Source organism: Rhea americana, unplaced genomic scaffold (genome assembly GCF_003343005.1).
Source record: "Rhea americana isolate MKP2758 unplaced genomic scaffold, rheAme1 scaffold_7, whole genome shotgun sequence".
Lineage (NCBI taxonomy): Eukaryota > Metazoa > Chordata > Aves > Rheiformes > Rheidae > Rhea > Rhea americana.
The window spans coordinates 6000565-6020251 of NW_028186867.1; the positions used below are offsets into that span (position 1 = coordinate 6000565).

The 19687-nt window shown below is 36.8% G+C and overlaps 1 protein-coding gene across 1 annotated transcript; it reads right to left on the reverse strand.

The window, feature by feature from the left end:
- Window positions 1-5651: 5651 nt before the first annotated feature.
- Window positions 5652-15266, reverse strand: LOC146586284 (CD99 antigen-like). Its single transcript, XM_085321597.1, has 11 exons — window positions 15231-15266; window positions 14461-14542; window positions 14104-14151; window positions 13588-13620; window positions 12195-12236; window positions 12003-12044; window positions 10445-10513; window positions 9687-9728; window positions 8992-9102; window positions 8105-8161; window positions 5652-6174 (listed from the first exon to the last, which is right to left on the reverse strand). Exons 1-11 carry the CDS (start codon window positions 15264-15266, stop codon window positions 6149-6151), a joined length of 588 nt encoding a protein of 195 aa, XP_085177723.1. The 3' UTR covers window positions 5652-6148.
- Between the last annotated feature and the right edge of the window lie 4421 nt (window positions 15267-19687).

Consider the following 19687-nt stretch of genomic DNA (forward strand, 5'->3'; position numbering starts at 1 on the left):
TACTAAGTAGGGTGTGGTGCTGTAGGAGCTAAAATAACTTCAGGCCTCCTCTGAAGTGTACTTGAAAAATCTCTCATATATCTTCTGTCTGCAAAGAGCTGTCTCCCTACTCACTTTTTGAACTGGTGATAGAGGAAATCCTGACAAAGTCCTGATCAGTAACTAAAGCAGTGGAATTAGGCAAGTGAAGGACAAGAATCTGCTTTGCAGAGACTCAGAGATTATCTACAGAGGGATAACAAAAAATCTAGGATGATAAACTCAAAATGTGATGTCAGACTCCTAAACTGAAGAATGCTAAGCTCCCTGGTAGATGCCCTTATTCATAAAGTAAATTTTGTCCATATATTTTTTTCCATTAATCCAAACAAATTTTTAAATACAGATATCCACACACTTCCTAAATGAAAAAAAGATCTCAGATCATGCCATAGCACAGTCTGAGCAGAAGAATAAAAAGCTTTGGAAAGTGACATCATAGATGCATACATCAACATCACTGATCTGATTTAAATACAGTTTTGTCAACATCTCTTTCTAGGAAACATATATGTCAACATTTGTGTGTTGAACTGGATTGTCACTGTCACACCGGTGCCCTGCTCCAACAAGAACCCTGGTCCACTACTTCCCTCTCATTTGGGTTAAGCTGCAGACAATTTTGCCATCACTATTTTGTCTAGGGCAGCAAATACACTCAGGACGTTGTTACCATTAATAGCAGACCCATACGCAGCCAATGTTGCTGGGTGATCCAATCTGATCTGGAGCAAAGGTGGGCCCCAGGTGCATTCCTGTTGAATTGCCTACAACAGGTGATACAGAGTTTGCATGAAATTCATACTTCTTTGTTAATTACAAGAAAACAGATGATCCAAGCTAAGCTGGACTGATAAAAAATGACAGTTCTGGATCTTCCAAGAAGCTTGGTGTTGAAGCTGATCAGCATATTTTTTCCCCATAAATTTCAATCAATAAAACAGGAATAGGTTTATGCTGTACTGGCTTTATGTATCACATGGCTTCACCATTTTTAAGCTGTAATAGAAACCATAAAGTTGAATTTATGTTATTATTCTGCTTGTCAAAGTCAGTTGCTACACCTCAGAAAAGTTAAGGACATTTAGGCTTGAGAGATGACTTTGTCAGCTACAGACTTCACAGACATTCACTAGCTTTATTTCAAAATAGTTGTTCTCATGAGTGAAGTCTTACCTAAATGCCTTATCTCAGCAGGTTACTGATAGTAGTTCTTAGGGATGATTTATTTGGGATTGAAGATTATTATATTAAGTTTGAAGACGATAATACCCTCTGTCTATTTCTTCTGCCTAGTTTGACAAAAGCAATAAATACAAAGATGGCATAGGAGGGGTGAGCTGGATGAGCACGTCCAATGTGGGAGTCAGAATGTCCCAAATACTTACCCAAGTTATGCTCTAGTGCCTTCCAGGAGCTTCTTAGCATCAGCTCTCTCTGTCAAATAGACATGCAATCACTAGCCAAAAATATCAAGTATATTGAACAGTAAACACAAATACAGGGCCTTATTATAACAAACTATAAAGTTGTTTCCGTCAATTTGAGAAATCATTTACTCATCTTTTCCTACTTAAAAGGAAGACAAAGCTTCACCTACATTCACCTGACATGGCTCATGATTTGTCTTATTTTTGTACTTGTTCTTTCAAGAAAAAAAGAACATATATTTAAGAAATAGCAAATGAGTGGAGAGATGGAGCCAGTATGTCTGTCTATTCTCTACACCATATACTTTTACCTCATCTTTTAAATGAGACAAGCTAAAGAAAAACAAGAGGACAGCCACAGCCTAACAATCGTTGTAGCACCATCCTTCCTGTGGCCAGAGGTTAGACATTGCTCTCTTTGGCACAGGTGACCTGCTCTGTGAGTCTTTCAGGGAAGAAAGAACAAAATTACAAACCAGAACTACTTGGGAAAGCCACTGACATCTTACAGTGTTAATATTTTGTCATAAAAATATAAGTATTTTAACTAAAATCTTGAAACATTGGTAACTTGAGACATTAATCTAACTGTAAGCCAAACACATAAGTGATTCAGTGATACAATTTCTTCACAATAGAAGAATACAATTGTTACATGCAAGCTATTTGTTGCAGTTAAAACTTCAATAATTTTTGCAAACAGATGGAGGAACATGCATTTTAGTATTTAATTCTTGTGGTTCTTAAAGTTCTCCAAATGTAGGGGTTTGAATAAACTGTTTTACTCCATTCAAATGTTATAGTCTTTTTCCTATCCTTAATTATCTCTTCACTTTTTTCAAGCATGTCCTTTATATCAGCATAATAGAAAAGAGAAAAAAAAATCTCTGTAATTTATGAAAAAAACACATGGTGGGGGGTGGGGGAGAAGAGAGACCCTTTCACCCAGGAACAGTACAGTTTAAACAGTGTAAATAGTGACATAAAAGAATGTCAGAAAAATACTGAAATACATAACTGCAATTCAACTCTATGTAAACTGAAAGGTTAGTGAGTTAAAAAGTGATTTCCTTAACATTCAAAATTTGGTACAGATTTTGAAATGAGCATGAATAGGAGCTACAATAAAAATGTTGCTATATTTTATGTTTAAGAACTGCCCTGTTTTCATCTCTTCAGCTTGAGAAATTCCTTCGGATATGTTTGCATAAGTATTTGAAGTGCACGTCCCATTTGAAAACCCTCAAAACATTTTTAAAGTAGTCCTTTTACTGATTATTGGGATGAATTAAACTGCAACCTCAGCTCCCTGGTAAGACAATACAGTAACAGAATATTTTAGAACAAGAAGATCCTGCTTTACTTTTTTTCTCCTGCTTAGGTTGCTTGAACACCACCAGGAGTGAGACAGCTCCTGCACCTCCTCAGAGGAGCAAGCTAAAGAAAAACCACAGCTCAAGAAGGCATACCAAAGCAACCAGACAGATCTGAGTGTCGCCATCTATTTAAACTCATTTATTTTAATGGTGAAGGTACTTGACAGGAGTGAAACTTGTAGTTTGGGCCTGGAAAGAACAGTACTTTTTTCATTCCACTGCACTTTCTAATTGAAACCCATCTCAAAACCAGGACTAATTCCCAAATTCTCTGTGATTCACAGAGAACACACAAGGCCATGACGGGCAGCAGCTGATCTGTGGAAGATGACCACGAATATAGTTTATAGGGTGAGAATGAATTGTTGACTGATGTTCTTTGACGCAGTAAATGTGAGAACTAATGAATGAGGATATTTAGCTAGGCAATGCAATAGCAATCTGGCTAGGAAGACAAGAGATCGAAGTTTCAAACRGTAGAGTGGTGTGGCATTTAGTGATATATTCCGGTTAACACTCTAGTACCYGAAAAAATAGTGAACTCCTAGGTGTTAGCCACAGATGGCTAACAGAAGCCCACAAAACAGCGGTTTCTTTCTCGTAACAAGAGACTAGCCTGAGATTTAAAGCCTTTCAGCTCTCCTCTTTACTTGTTCCTCTCTAGGAGGCAGCAGCCAATCTTCTGTCCTTCTGGGACAATTCCACCCTCCGAAGCCATAAAAGGACAAAGTAAGAGGAGAGGGCTGCTCATATCAGCCTTATGATATACCTTCCCTCCAAGCATCATCTTTAGGTTTGGCTGCTTTGTGGAGGAGAAGGTAGCTGTGCCTAAATTTCACACAGCAATCTATGTCYGTTTATACTGAAAAATTCAGCAGGTTTGTTACTATTTAGCCAGTTGGCAACCACTGCACTGCCATCTCATTTGGGCTTGGTCCTCTCACGTCAAAGGGTGTAAAGGACACAGGAATCACTGCAAGGGTGTCTGCTCCTAAAGGCACCAATATCTGGATGGGGAACACAAACACCCTTCTCTTTGCCATTTTTGTATGTCTAGACCAAGCACTATTTCTGCATGTATTTTCCATTTTATTTTGTGTTACAAAATCTAAGTGTTTTGGTTGTTTTTGTCATTCACATAGATGTCCTCCAATGCACTTCATATTGTAAACACTCTGTGAAAGCACTTGTGGCTTTGTGGCTACTGGCCAACTTCCTTCTTATTCGATTGAGACTTCGTAAAAAATAAATCTGTTTTGCTGATGGAAGAGCAAGAATCTCCCATTGAAGACAACTTCTCTGGTACAGCCCCCAACTTTTTTATTTCTAGAGCTACTAAAAAGCAAAATACTTAAACATTTTCTTTTTTCTTTTTTTTTAATTTATTTTCTAAAAATCACAATTTTGGTAGGAGGGTTTAGTGAATAGTTTTTTTGGCTTGCAAAAGCTGAAGAAGGATTCAAGAGTCTGGTTAGCTAAAAGCTAGTTGAAGCTCCCCCCATCCCTACTTCTGTCCCTGACAAACACTGCCCTGTTTCTGTTTTCTCTGCATTTGGCATTGATATGAGATAGCTGTTCATTCATACAGGTAAACAGTACATTTCCTTTGTTGGTATTTACATATATCAAACGTTTTACATATAAATCACTTCTCCACCCTTGAATATACTTAAAGGTTTTAGCATTTTTTATGCTAAAAATAAAATGGGGAAAAATAGGTTTACAAATTAATTCCATWACAAAAGACTAAAATTGGTGTAAAGATTTGCGGTAAGCCAAGAAACACATGTTAACAAATTCTTGAATTACCCTTGACATACATTTATATTTGAATGTAGATATTTAAAGGTTTAAAATCCAAACTGATAATGATTTCCTAGATGTTCAATGCAATGTCATCTTTCTCTATAACTTTGCAAAGTGGCTAAAGCACATTACTAAAGATACATACTGTAAAATTGCATGAAAATTGGAAACAGTTAGAATGAAAGCCAACAGAACTGGTCAGGCTATTGCTTTCACACACCACTAGTTATTATTCYAGACTTAGTCCTTTGACTTTTACAGGTGAGCAGTTTTCCATGTTTCTGCAGATCCTGGAAACTTTTTTGTGGCTTTCAAGAGCAAAGCTCCTAAGTGATTTCAGTCGAGGATGCAGCCATAGCCTCTTTCTTCCTGACGGCAATCCTTTACAAGTCCAAAAGTACTCATCACATGTTTGTTATTTATGCTGTCCAGTGGATGCTTGTAGAGTTAGGTTGGGTTGTCGTCAGTCTTGGTATTATGATCTTCCGAGTTGTAGTACTGTTTCTGCTTTCTTAGTGCTGCTAAATTTCTGGTAAGGTAAGCCTGAAGATGCTAATCTCCACTCCCCAGTACTTCATTCACAACCGTTCAGACAATTGCCAAGTATCAATCTCACATGATGTACAAAATTCAAATATTTTTTGTTTGTAAATCAGGCTTTTTTACATCTAACTAGCTCAGTACTTGCTAAGCAGAAAGAAGAGCCATAAAGGCTGAAGGATCTGTATGTACTAGTTTGGATGTTTTGAATCTGTGCCAGACAGATGCAATGAAGAAAAAAAAAAGCAAAAAAAAAAAAATCTAAATTTTTGTTTCTTAGATGCTGAAGAACATGTATCTTTTCGCTAGTGGCTGACCCAGGCAGCTAAACAAATCATATAAACAGCATCCACATTAAGATCCATTATCGTATCAAAACACAGTGAACCTTATTATCCAACACATGTATGTTCTTTCTAGGTAGTATTTTTGCTGTCAGGTGTCCACAATATATACCAAGTTCTTTTCTTTCTTTCTTTTTTTTTTTTTTTNAATGTTCTTCACTTTAAGTGAAGATGTAAGAAAGTCTTCTTGGTACATTCATTTTGTACAGGATATTAAAAAAGGCTTGCACTGCCTAAAAGTAATGGCATAACAAAACATTAATTGTTTGTTGTTTTTGGAGAGGTGAGGGAAAGTTAAACATACTGAATGCACTTGAGACACACCCATTTGTCAAAAAGAATAAAGGAAAAAATGTAAAGGCACAACATATTTCTACACTCCTATCATTAAGGCCAAATATCAGTGTGCAACACTGCTTCACAGGACTAACCATACAGAAGTACTCAGGCACACTCCCAAAGATGCCTCAAGCAAGGACTATTTTCTCATTCATCTTCAGACTCTGCTGTTTACATTATACTTTATGGTTTTATTTTCTTTCYTTTTTTTCAGGTAGAAAGCAGGCTCTCGATCCAGTTTTAATGGTCTGTTCTTCACCATGTTTTCCTTGATTTAGTTCTCCAGAAGCGTGCGCTGTACTAAAAAGTGAAAAGACCTCAAGATTAGTATAATATGTTAATATATATTGTAAGAACTCATTTAAAACAGCATATTTACAAAGACGACCACTATTTGGAACTGTGGGACAAATCCAGGTATGTAGAGGCTTGATTCTGTTTGTATCTTGTATAACAAGGGACATTACATCCTAGATTTTCACTCAAATAACTACATCCTACTAGATCCATCTAGCTATCTACACTTTCAGTTTGTGCAACCCAACATGCAGTTTCAAAGATGCCTTTGCAGTTTTGCAAAAGAAAAAAAGTAAGTGGGGTACACTCTGCATATCTGATGGAAATAGTGTTACTGAAAGAATATCCTAGCCTGGGTTATTTACAGTTTCGGAAGTCCAAGAAAAGTCTACAAAAAAAAATTAAAAATATACATAAACTTGTTCTGCCATGTCATCTGACCAGGGTTAATGCAAGAGTGTTTCAAAACAGAAGTTATGTAGTTACATTACTATAATAAAGGCAGAGGTAAGACACCAGATTCCCACAACTTAGATCAGGAACAGCACTATGCTGCCCATAGTTTCCACACAATTTCTTGACTCAAAATATTCTCACGTCTGCCTGAAAATTATAGTACAGATATGAAATTTGGGAAGCAACACTTTAACATCCATATGTAGGGAGGAATAATCATTTATGATAACATAGCAGATTTAACTTCATCAGTTAAAATTAAGTCTGCATCATCTGATTGGGAGTTCTGATGAAACCCATAGCCAAAATTTTAGCATACCCTGACTGCAACTCATGTGTTGTCTGCCTTTGGTAGAGGACTTTGAACAATAGTGCTTGCTTCACTATCCCATGGCTGAACTGAGGATAACATGCCTATCTTGAAGCCCGATTTCAACAGCCTGTGACAAGAAAATGGTCTCTCCTTGACAATTTCAAATATATAAAAGCTTAAAAGAAAAATGTTTGCAAGAGGACCATGGAACAGCTGGAAGCCTTTAGTAAAAGATAAATATCTGAAAGAAATAAGGTATATTTTTTAGTTAAATTATAAAAAAACAGAACTACTTCTGCTAGTTTTAAATTAAGCCCACAGAAGAACATATTGAAGATTTATACTGATGTGAGATTTTAACAGCCAGTATTTTAAAGACAGACAGAAAACTTCAGCATGAGATTGTTTTGCTTCTTCCTTTGTTGGCTAGTTGCCAGAAAGTAAAGCTTTTACTTATTTTGTTTCAAAAATTCTCCACATGCAGCTATGGCTTTTCTGTAGTTCAATCAACTGTTCCATCAGGTAAGTACTCTAGACAGCCACGTACGTTCTAAATTAGGAAGAATTAGGTTGTTAGGTTTTTGTTGTTATTTTAGAACACCTTCCTTCTGCTGTCACAATTGTAAAAAGACATTATTTGGTGATTCTTTCATAAAATAATTCTCAGCAGAGACTGTCAGAAGAACGTGTGAGTAAATTCAGYCTTCCTTGCCTCCAGTAATTTTTGTCTCTGTTCAAATACTGTTAATCTTTTATTAAAGTGCATTCTTGCACAGTTCTGTGTGGGTTTATGACCAAACAATATCATATTCCTATCAGACTCAATATACAGTAAAGGAATGATCTTGTGTTCTTGTAATTGTCTTTAATAATACTCTTACAAAGAAAGTCGATTCCTCTTTTAATGTTTCTAAGTTCCCTTATTTCAGGGACCCCTTAAGGCATTAAACCAATGTGTTCAAACAAGAAAAATTACAGAATAATGGCTAAGTAATAACAACTGAAATCTTGATTCAGTTCAAAATTAGTGGTCATGGTAGTTACAAACATTTGGTTAATGAAAAGATAATAGTGCATTTTCTCCACTAGGTTTAATGTCAATAAAGTGCATTTAGTAGGATCACCACCAAAACACTTGCTCTTCCATCTATATTATCCTCTTACCAGGTGGCTCAGATTGTGCTCCACGATGGCTTTCCATATTCACATTCTCTTCATCTGCTGAGAAACAAATAGACATTTAATATTCAGATTCTCTTCACTTCAAAGTTGTTGATCATCAGAGATAATCTCGTATGAGAGAAAAAAACATAACTGAAGAAATTGGGCTACTGAGAGTAGTTGAGTTTCCCTTGTACTGCCTACATAATTTCATCGTGCATGGCAGACAGCCCTCAGTTTCCAGATACCCAGAATTCACAAATATCAGTGTCTGTCTGGATTGCTGCTCTACCCTTTCCCTTCACCAACCAGTTCAGAGGACTGGAAAAGCTTATGTCCCACCCATCAGCCACAGTACTCCCCAAGTTCTCTGATCCAAACTACATCTTATTTAGAAAGGAAGTAGACAACAAGTAATAGACTGCTGCAGAAGAAAGATCATTTTGGGATGAACATTCAGATACTCGTCATAAGCCAATAYGCAGGCAAGTGTTTTTAGAAGACACAAAAGCAAGATTTAAAAAGTGGAGATGACAYAGTATTTTCCAGGCAGATAGTCTCTAATACCCAACCCCCATTCAATTTTCAAAAAGAAAAGTTCTCCTGCAGTCTCTTCTGTTTATTCTCTAGCAGGCAGTGGTTATATTTTAATGTACACAGAGACTTAAGTCAGTCTGTTTTTGAAAGTCTAAATTTTGAGTCAGGCAATCTTCAGTCACCCTTTCTTAGAGGACTAGTAAAAGAGGACTAGTTATTCCCTGTGAACACTAATTCACTAAGCTATTAAAACTACCTGAAACACAAAATCAATTTCTAGGTTCTATATAAAATACAAAAAAAGGAGAGCAGAGCTCTATAAAAGGTAGAAAGAAATAATCTAGAAATCTTACTGCTTTGTTTGAAACAGAGTTTCTTCTTCTGGTAAGCAATGAAGCTAGATACCGCTCCAATCACAGTAGCAACCACAGCACTTACAATTCCAGCTACTGCTCCCTGGGAAGCTGAAAAGAAGAGCTTTGTATACATTTCTGTACAGAACTGAAAGTGATGTTATACTTGAATTGTCTCGAAGTGAAGCCTCTGCATACTTCTAAGAAGTAAGAACATGAAATAAGTGCAGTGATCAACTTTTTTCTATCTTTACGAATGAGAAGTAAATCCTTTAATTTTATAATCATTCATTTCTTAGCAACGTTTGTTGTTAAATAACTTGAACATTTTCTTTTTGGTTGTGTATAAGTTCCACTAATGATTAAGAAAAAGTTACCATTTTATAGCTAAATTTAACCTGTAGCATGCTGCATGCAATCATTTCACCAGTATCTCTGAGATGTTATCATCACCTCACTTTATCAGACGTGAATCATCTGCAACATAAAGATCTTAAAGAATTCTGAAAGCAGAGCCTAAAGGCAAAATTCCATAAAAGTTGAGAAGCTGAAACACACTGCTAGCAATAAGTATCCTGTTAGAAAAGTAACAATGCAGATAAGTCATTTTGATTTTTTGTTCAAAAAAATAAGCTTCAGATGTTTTAGTATCTTTAAGACATGTAGAGACCAAAAATAAAAATCCATGCATTTACCCTCAGATTCTCCACCATTATTTGGATTTGAGTCCTTTCGTCCTGCAAAATGAACGAAAGGTTTAGTTTTTACATTTCTAAAAAAACAGTAGTTTCACATTTTTTTTTCTCAATGGATCATGCAAAACAACAAGCCACTTGCTAATGCAAATTTATTAAAAATGTAAATAATTGAGATATATATATATATAGAATGCTAAGCTCTCTGKCACTTAAATTTTTTCTTTTCAAAGCATAGCTCATACCAATGCCGACTTCAGCTTTAAGCTCTAACACGGTTTTGTATTTCTTACTGTAAGCATACCCTACATCACTTGGAAGTCTAAGGATCAGTCCACCTTGTGAGACAGGTGAATCTTTGAGAACATGCTGAAGGCCCCTCTGAGGCTTGCTAACCGAAAAAACTAACAGAAACAGAGAGAACACCACAGAAGAYCTGAAAAGAACATCTGGATGCTTTACAAAGCTGTTTTTATGGTGATTTTTTAAATAAATACTACTCCTATCTCAATTTTAAAATCCATCTTCTTGGCATAGTAGTAAAAATCATTGAAGCTTCCAAAATCAGTTTTACTTCTTAGTCATCTGCTTTTTTGACACAGATAGAAAAGATGTTGCTTTTGAACTGCAAACTATGTTCTCAAATTTCAGATAGTGAAGGAAAGCTGTTACAAGCTAGGTCATGCTAGCCAGTTTGCAATCAAGCTTTTATCAAAAAGTCAGATAGTCATGGTATCAATAYGAAGAACCACCATTACCATCGCTGCCACCACCATCTCGTCCTCTTGGTAAAGTGCCATCGTATAGATCTGAATCATCAATGCTGCCTACAGAAATAAAAATAATATTGCTTTATGTGTTCTAACTTCAGTGAAAAGACATCTCAGGACACACAATGATACAGAATTTTTCTCTAAATCATTCGGCTGAATCTGTCAATGTTTTAGGCCCAGGTCATAGTCAGGGCACATTCAACATTCAAAGTCTCCCCAATCTCCAAGTCTCTTCAGCTAAGCACTACAATATTTCAGTTTAGTGCAGACTTTGGGCTTCCTGAACAACTGAGAGAGMGCGGTGTCCACGAGCAGCCTCTACTGCACTAGCCATGGGCTTAACAAGCATTAACCTTTGTAGGTTACTTTACTTGAATGGCCCAAGTCTCACTCTCTTGTTAAAGCAGAGAAAGRACATGGACAGGAAAAGACCATTTCTGTTCAAGACTACAGCTGTAAATGTTTTTCCAGRGTTGAGTTTCTGAGTCACAACTCAGAACATGTACAACACAACTTTGAGCATTTACACATAATAACTAGAGGAAAAGAAGTACTGCAGAAGGCTGCAGTATCTGCTTKCAAATGGGAAGACATGGGTTTAATTCCATACTCTAATTTACTGCAGGAAACTGAGTAAGTTCCTCTCCATTTCCACTGGATCTATCTCATGAGACCTGGAGTTCTCCTCCTTCCCTTCATTGCCAAATGAATCTCCAGTTCAAGCAAAGTAATACTGTCTCAAGGAGCAAAGCTAAAAGCATCACATTAGAGGATGTTTTAGCTGGGCAGCACAAACACTGTACTGAAATATGCAAGACCTGAATTCAAGGATCTGCTGCAAATCAAGCAGGAGAAAGAACAAGTAACCAGAACTCGCATTTCAGGAAAGGACTCTAACCACCACATTCCTGGATAATGGCATCATCACAACTACATCCATCYGTATTTGCTTTGTTAGGAGTTAGGCAAAGACAGAGAAGACCTTTAAAGTACAACAGGAAAAGACATATATCTTAAGCCAACCTTTCAAATAGGAAAAAAATTATTTCTTAATTTGGAATCTTAACAAAATCTAAAACAATAACTCTTTAAATTTAAGCTCTACCTTTAATTTAGATGTTTTAAGAATACAGGTCATGGGCAGTTCCTATTTACGTTAGCAAGATTAGCAGGGATTCTGTTTCTAAGGATGAAAGGAGTCAATCTGCTAAACAGGTGTCCTACTGTGGATGCCTAAGRGCAGCACTGCCCCAAGTGCACACACATTGCTTCATCCTTCCTCCTCTCCCATCATCCTGCTTTTAAGTGAAAAGAAAGTGACTCAACAGGTTTATCATGGAATGTCAAGACTGCTGCTGGGTTTACTTACAAGACCTTTTTTTCCCCCGCAATGCTCATTGTTTATCCAAACCAACATCTGACATACAGAGCAGCCATTTAAAAAGGAGTCAATAAAAGTTTAACTGGGATAGTAAAAATAAGCCACCATTCAGGAATCCTAGGAAAATAGAATCTACGTTCTAGTAGAAACTAGAAACCTTACCAGTGTCTCTAGGATGAGCAGGTGAACCTTGTCTGGGGTTATCTACACACAAAGATATTTGGAGAAAAAAATAAAGAAAAATATTAAGAGACAACAAACTATATAGTAACTTTGAAATGGATTAGGAAAGCTTAATTGSGCTACTACAAATGCATGTCTAGTATTCATAAACTCTTGTTAGGATAGTCTTACCAGTGTCTCCAGGACGTGTAGGTGAATCTTGCTTGGGATCCCCTAYAGGCAAATAGAGTTAGAATAAAGTGACCAAAGTTTCTAGTACTAAGAGACCAAAAGCAGAGCATATGGTGACCTTGAAAGACTATCTAACCTAAACAATGGTATCTATCACATTATCTATCCCACATTATTTTCCATTYCTTTCATAAGCTAATGCTGTATTTGTTTGGTTAATTTAGGTTAAACACTGTATTTTAAGTTAATGAAATCAACAGTCTTTCTGCTATGCCAGCCTGTTACATCTTGAACCTGATGTATCTGAACATATACAGTAGGATTCACTCAGCTTTATATAGCATTTGTTTGGTAAGTCTGACTTCAAACACTAAACTTCAAAATTTTTTATTTTATTATTATTATTATTATTATTATTTACCAGGCACTGACTGTTTGGCTGTTTCCTCTTTTAAAACTACTTCACCACTACTTACTAAAATAAAAAGAAAAAAGAAAAATAAAGACAAGATATACTCTGTAAATTACAAAATATGGTCCCCAAAATGACATTTCATTTAGCTTGCTACAGAATAAGAGCTCTTAATAAATCTCTCTGCATTGTTTGGTCACAGTTTTTATTGCCCATATTGAATTAATTCAGTATCACTGTTTTTCTATATCTGTATTTTTACCAACAACTAACCAATCTAGTGCCCCACTGCTTCTGTATACTATTTCTCCTTGATGTTGCATGGTCTTGCTTTCTCTTAGCTCTAGCACAAGYCAGATCTGCTCTCCTTAGCTTCTCTGCATGTTCAAGGTAAGGAGGCTGGCACCTCCAGAGCACAGTTCCAAGACCCAACTTAGGTTTGTCATCTCCTTAAGGWAAGTGAAGAGAGAGGATCCTTTATCATCTGACTCAGCTGTTTCTGAACTAGCCAACTCTATTTTCAAGAATTTCAGCATTAGGAAACAGAYTGCTTTAAGAGAGAAAAAACTTTGAAGGGTTTCTACAATCTCTGCTGCTGTTCATACTACTAAGCTGAACTACCTCAGAAAAAGTACCTTTCCTCAAATTATTTCAAACAGATTAAGGTTTCCTCATGCTAGCAAAATTACTTCCTCGAAAGGCAGTGATTACTTCAAATTCAAAAACTGTTTCCGTAACAGTTTATGGAATTAGTGCCATCTAGTGAAGCTACAGCAGTGAAACACTTGGCTAAGAAATACGTAAAATGCATTCTTTTGTGATCCAGACCCTTGAAATGAAACTAAACAAACATTGCTGGAGTGCAATTATTTTTATCTGCTGTTTGCTACCTTAATTAACTCAGTGCTCTTATTACACTTACCTAATACAGGATGGATAGACATTGCACTAAGTACCACAGAATTAGGAAAGCATACGTACCAGGAAGAACAGCATCTTCCAAACTAAAGTCATCTACAAAGAAGAACAGTTTTAAGTGTAATGTGAAAACTTAACTAAATTTAGAGTACTTTTACACAAAATGTACCTCACCATGTTTTCATCAAGAATACTACGACATGCTCATTAAACCCATAGAAGAGCATCACACTGTTGTTAGGGTTTATCCATCAAACTACATGCTGCTTTTGGTGACCACAAAACATCCTCAGGCCCAGCTCAGTGTGAATGAGCTCACAACATGCAGATTGAAAGACAACAGAAGGAATTTTCAAAGGGTCTTTAAGCTTGTGAAATCATAAAGTAACCTTGTGAAAGAACTAGCAAAAGACTCCAAAAAGTAGAAATCTTTTTGCCACTAGAGCATTACTTTCTTTTATAGCAATATCAATATTCAGTGTAATGTGCCACTAAACTGAAAAGCGAAGGCTCTCGAATCCATGTGTACAATTACACTTCACTTCACAGTTAGAGGCATTACAGGCAACTAGAACTCACCGTGATGAGTTGGTGGCTTCTGAGACACAGAAGGTTTCTTTGTAGGTTCTGTCAGTTAGAGAAATAAAAGTACAAATATGCTGTAAGAAAATACCTGGAGGACAAATTTAACATCAAAATATTTTTCCCTTACAAGCAATTATTGAGTGTTCCCTAAGACAAATTTCAGATCTGTGTGTTCAACATTTTGACACACCAATAGTTGAATTGTCCCACTGAGGTTTAAACAAACCATATGTGGGGGAAGGTGTCACGCTAAGTCATGCAATATTCAGAAACAAATAGTCAAACCAGTCAAAAGGGTAGCCACTACTTCTCACCCACACTCCCCAAAATTTGCAAGAGTATAATACTTGCCGAGTGCATGTTCTAAGCTGAAGTCATCAAAGTTGCCTATCAAAAATGAAAACAAAACCACAGTAAGAATGCTGTTTTTTTCCTATTTCAAATACATGCTCATTAGGGTCATAAACATGTCTTTGATCTACCTAGAAGAAAGTTTTTTGTTCTATATGTAGGACTAGAATGATGTTTTCAGTCAGGGCTGAAGACAGATATCCTCTGCATCTCCAGGTCAACACCCTCCAAAACCACCTCCTTAGGAAAAGAGGAATAATGATAAAAAACTGTCTCTACAGAAAGCATCTGCAGTGCCAGAACATATATTCATATTACCAACAAAATGCATCCTTTCTTTATTCTTGCCACTGCTAGCAAGTGTCTTCACTGCATAATCTTTTCCAGCCTTATTTCCACTCAACTGCAAATGAGCAGGAACAAAGCTCCAGTTTGCAAGAACTCACAAGATCCAATGGTGAGGAAGAGCCTCAGAGCACAAAAGCTAGTATGAAAGTTTTATCATCACAGCACCTTGGCATTAAAAATAAATTTTCGTCATTTTATAAGATTTATCTTTTCCTCTCACAAAGTTTATCAGCACAAGAGTGGTTACGTTATTAGCATAGGTAATCTTGAGCAGGCTCTCCAGCTTTCTAAAGGACACCTAAATGCAACTATCACCACTATGGGTTGTCTGCTCCAGGCAGATTAAGTTTCATTTTCAGTTCTTGGAAAAATAACATTTTCCCTTATTTGTTAGGTCAACTGGTAGAGCTACTGCTGCTTACCCAGCCAATTGCAACATAGTGACTCAATGCATTCATGATACAAACTGGTTTCATAGCATGAATATAGCAATAGTACAGTGATCTCAGCAGCAGTGAATTGTAAGCTAAATGGACAGCTAAAACACCTGCTTGGGATACCTCTGATAGTTCATCATTCCTACTTGCACTGAAGCATAGGGCCCCCCATCACCCCAAAACATGGAAGACCATACCAGTCATTCCATAAGACGACATCCAAATATACTGCTCCTGGCCCAGTGAGGCTACAAGAATTTTGAATCTACTGAATACCTAGCCAGCCAGAGCAAAATTTAATTCTAACCACAGGTATCTGTTATCAGAAGATATACACCCAAAGCCCTGATGTATCTGGCTTTTCCTCTAAGAAGGTAGCTACAGAAGTAGAATCAAAATTTACTAATGAGAAATCTGAAGAGGAAATAGAAACAAACAAAAAAAAAACAAACTTCCAACAAACCACAGGCAGAACACTCCTGCCACATACATGACAGGCTAAGTCATAACAAGGACGTCACGGCCTTGTACCAGGAATGTACYCGGTACCAGGAATGAGAAATGCTCATATATGTGGAGGATAAAAATGTTTCATCTCAGCTGCAGTCAAAATTGAAATTTCTTTTCCTTCTCAAAACATTGCACTTCTCATGCTCATTTTTTACCCCCCAGAGAATAAATAAGACTAAGATGCACTTTTTTTTTTTTTTTTTTAATTTAGAGGTAAAGAATGACAAGTGGAGTAAAAAATTCTTCAAAGAAACCTTGCAGTTTTCTGAAATATCCTTCAAATTAGTCTTCAGTTTGAAATCTGAAAGTATAAGCACGGATTCTCAAGCTGCAACATTTGAATCAACCACCACTTTGCTCACAGTCAAGAGATGAGTATCCCGGCCCAGACAGTGACTTGCTTCCCATGAAGGCATGGGAACAGGCAGCAAAAATCATGGCTTTATCATGTTGCATGGGCAGAGAGTTTAGGTCATTAGTTAAAGAACTTGGGCGGACAGCAAGAAGCCATTTTTATGAGTTTTCTTCGTTCTAGATAGAGATCATGAAATTTTTCAGAGGCTTAGCTCATGAAAATTTGTTTCACAGCATGCAAAATATTTGTAAGTCACTCAACTGAACCTTATATTATCTTGCAATAGTATCTTAAAAACCTCAGTAAAAAGGGCAGTTGCTAGATCCACATTTCATTTACCTCTGTTAAAGTTCCCTTCATTTAGGCTACACTAAAAAAATTCCATATTAACAGGCAAAAAAGGTTAAAACACTCAGGAGAAAGGAAATCTAAACAAGAATTTATATAGTTTAGTTGTTCCCCAGATGGGAATTTTTTTTTTTCCTCAAGTACGTACATCTTTCTGGCAACACACCTCCCAGGAGGAATGCCTAAGGTGAGATCTGCTCAGGTATCAGCTAGTCTAAGGCGGGTTGCAGAAACACCTGTTGAAGAGGTACGCTTCTGCAAACACACTACCAGAGTAACAACCAAAGGAGGGACCACTGCCATCTGTTAATGCCATCTGTCAACATCATCTGCACTAAGGTTAAAGATACATTACTAGATCAACGAGCTGGCAGGCATGCTTCAAGAGAAATATTTCTTTCTGGGGGAAGGGAAGAGAGAAAAAAAAAAACAAGCACACACATTCAATATTATGCTTTGGTGCTGCGTAAGTTTTACTTGGAGCAGAAAAGAGGCTATTACAACAATTTCCCATTGCCATCATGAAACAGTTTGAGAATCCCAGGTGGTTCCAACTGCAATGATTTCTCTCAAGAGGACAGTATAAAAGAGTGAGTATTCATGACACTATTATTCTAAGGGATTTTTCTTGTATGCAATCTTTGTGCAGAAATAATCTAGGAAGACTCTGCTRACTGCTATACTGTCTGGAATTATTCAGCTTTCTGTAATCACAATTCTGTATTCCACACAACCAGTAAAATGTCAAGCTTTTCAAAAACATAATCTTATCTCAGTAATGGGTGCAGTAATCTTGAAAATCTAACCTATAAAGCTCATTACAATAACCCATACTCTAAACCGCTTGCAAACTTGTTTCCCAGGACAGACTAGTTCTCTCTGCATTGTTCGTGACAAGCCTTCACACAACTTTAAAGTACTTGCTTTAACAACTGTACTTGCTTAGCTTTTAGTATGGCTGGATCCAACTAAACTCAAAGTTCAAACAGTTTGTCTGAAAAGAGTGGGGCTCAAAACCAGGGATTCATTGGTTTCAGGGAATAAGCAATGWGATAACAGGGACAAAGCTACAAAGCTAGAATAAAGGTAGTAGCAGGGTCCAAGAAGAAAAAGCCACTGAGAACATGCTACACTTCCTAGACATTTAAGCAGTACCTAGAGTAATCAAACTTAGGAGCCTTTTCTTAATCTAAAAAAAGATAATTGAAAATAAAGCAGATTGGCACACAACATAGTAAGCATGTCTAGCTCTAGAGGCATTCAAGAACATTTCAGAAGTGTCTATGATATTTTCTTTCAAATATCAGAATCTCAAAAAACAAACACACAAAAAAATCAAATCAGCTCCTCCAACAGGTATAACCGTAATTCACGTAGTTTGTGTCAGATAGGGAAGAAGCAACAGATAAAACAAAAGGTGTAACACTACTTTTACAGGAGCTAGTGTATTTCAGAGCAAACATAAGCTTTCAAAAAGCTGATGAGCTAAAAGGTATTCAAGAGAATCAAGTAACTATGCAAACAGAAGTCCTTTGTAGAGACTCATTACTGCTCTCACAGATACATACTGCTATGATGTTAGTCATATCTATATACCACTGCAGAAGCTGACATGAGCTTTGAACTAGGGGAATTCCTCCATTAGTCACAAGTGTGGCAACACACCAAGAAAATGGACTTATAATGAATCACCACAAACCGCTTTGTTACTTGAGCAACAGATCCTTGAATGCCGTTTTCTCAAAATGTGGGTACTCTCCTTCTCCGCCTCCCTGAACGGCACCCTCCCCTCTCCCCAAAGCCCCAGTGCCACCACGCTGCAGCAGACACTGCTGTAGTGAGTCTTAAAGCTGCAGGCCTACTGCAGGTGGCAGCTAGCTGGAAGCTGCCCCACAGCTCGATTTTACCTGCCATTCCCTTAGTGACTTCCCTCTACCTTTCTGTTCATGAAAACCGAAAAAATGTTGCTATTAATGAGGGCTCTGATCTCTGTAGAATTCACATGAATTTTGACAATCATCTTAGAGGACAGGAATGCTGGTAGCACAAGTGTACGAACCCCTGAGAAAACAGGTTAAAAGCAGCTTCTCCAACTTCCAGCAGAGAAACTGAATTTTATAAGCCAGTGTCTTGTATTCCTTCTCCTTGGTTGGACTCAAAACAGAGGTAGAATATTMAACACCTAGCCATGATGGAAACTAGAGAAAACCCAGGAAAGCCAACACATAGAAAGTTATTAACAAAACACATGAAATAGAAGAGCAAAACCTTTGAATCTCTATAAACACTCTTTCAGCTTACCAACACTCGATTCCAATTCAGTTTTTGCCCCATCAGCATTAGTTACCTACAATAAAACTGATCAACTTACATTCTGACAATTATTTCCCAAAATGTCTTATGCAGGTAAAATTAAGAGAAGTAATTTAATGACAAAAATCTGAGTGACAAGTGCCTTTGCTTTTCATACCTTTCTGCAAGCACTGCCTTTTCAAGGTTTTAAATGGAGAAACTAGAAGGTGAAGACCACTCACTGTGGGTGGAGGAACGGACTTGAAACCAGATGAGTCATCTCAGCCAGGACAGAGGTGTGCAGGCAACACCGAGGGGATGTTTACTCTCATTGCCAAGCAACAGTTATAATTAGCTGTGCCTGAAGTCTCGCAAAATTAAATCTCACATGGTTGGTTTCAAATCCTGTCCTTCCTGTAACTATCTACCTATCAATCTTTCAAGTTTAGTTTCTATCAGACACACATAGCAGTAGAAARCAAAAAGCTTTGTACAAAGTTCTGTTCAAAAGAATGAAATGTCTTCTTATATAAAATAAATATGGTCTAAAGACAAACAACAGTCATAKATCTGTCAAGAAGCAGTGTTTTTTGTTTTCTTTTTTTACATTCAGAGAGCCTCTATTTTCCATTCATCTGGAGAGTTCACTAATATATCTGACTGGGAAAAAAAAAGAAAAAGTCAGTGAACCTTTCACTTCAACCAATAAAAATACTTTTAGATTTTAGACTAATCTCTGATTTATTTTAATATTTTGAATTACTAAGTATTACTTCTAGCCCCAAATTGCAGTTGTATATCTTTGATAAACAAAGAAAAAAGACTACCAAGTCACATTTTGATTTAAAGTAAAAAAAATCTTTCTCTGCTTTTCTTTTCTTTTTTTTTTTTTTTTTTCTAGTTATTTCTCTATGAACTACATAAAATATACTGCAAG

What these genes read in the sequence shown, in the direction of transcription:
- LOC146586284 (XM_085321597.1), bottom strand. Translation starts at nt 15,266, where the DNA reads ATGAATGCATTGAGTCACTATGTTGCAATTGGCTGG. An exon ending in ACTATGTTGCAATTGGCTGG is followed by an intron (nt 14,543 to 15,230) that starts GTAAGCAGCAGT and finishes TATTTGAAATAG; the next exon opens with GAAAAAAACAGCATTCTTAC. An exon ending in TGCTCATCCTAGAGACACTG is followed by an intron (nt 10,514 to 12,002) that starts GTAAGGTTTCTA and finishes TTATTTCTGTAG; the next exon opens with GCAGCATTGATGATTCAGAT.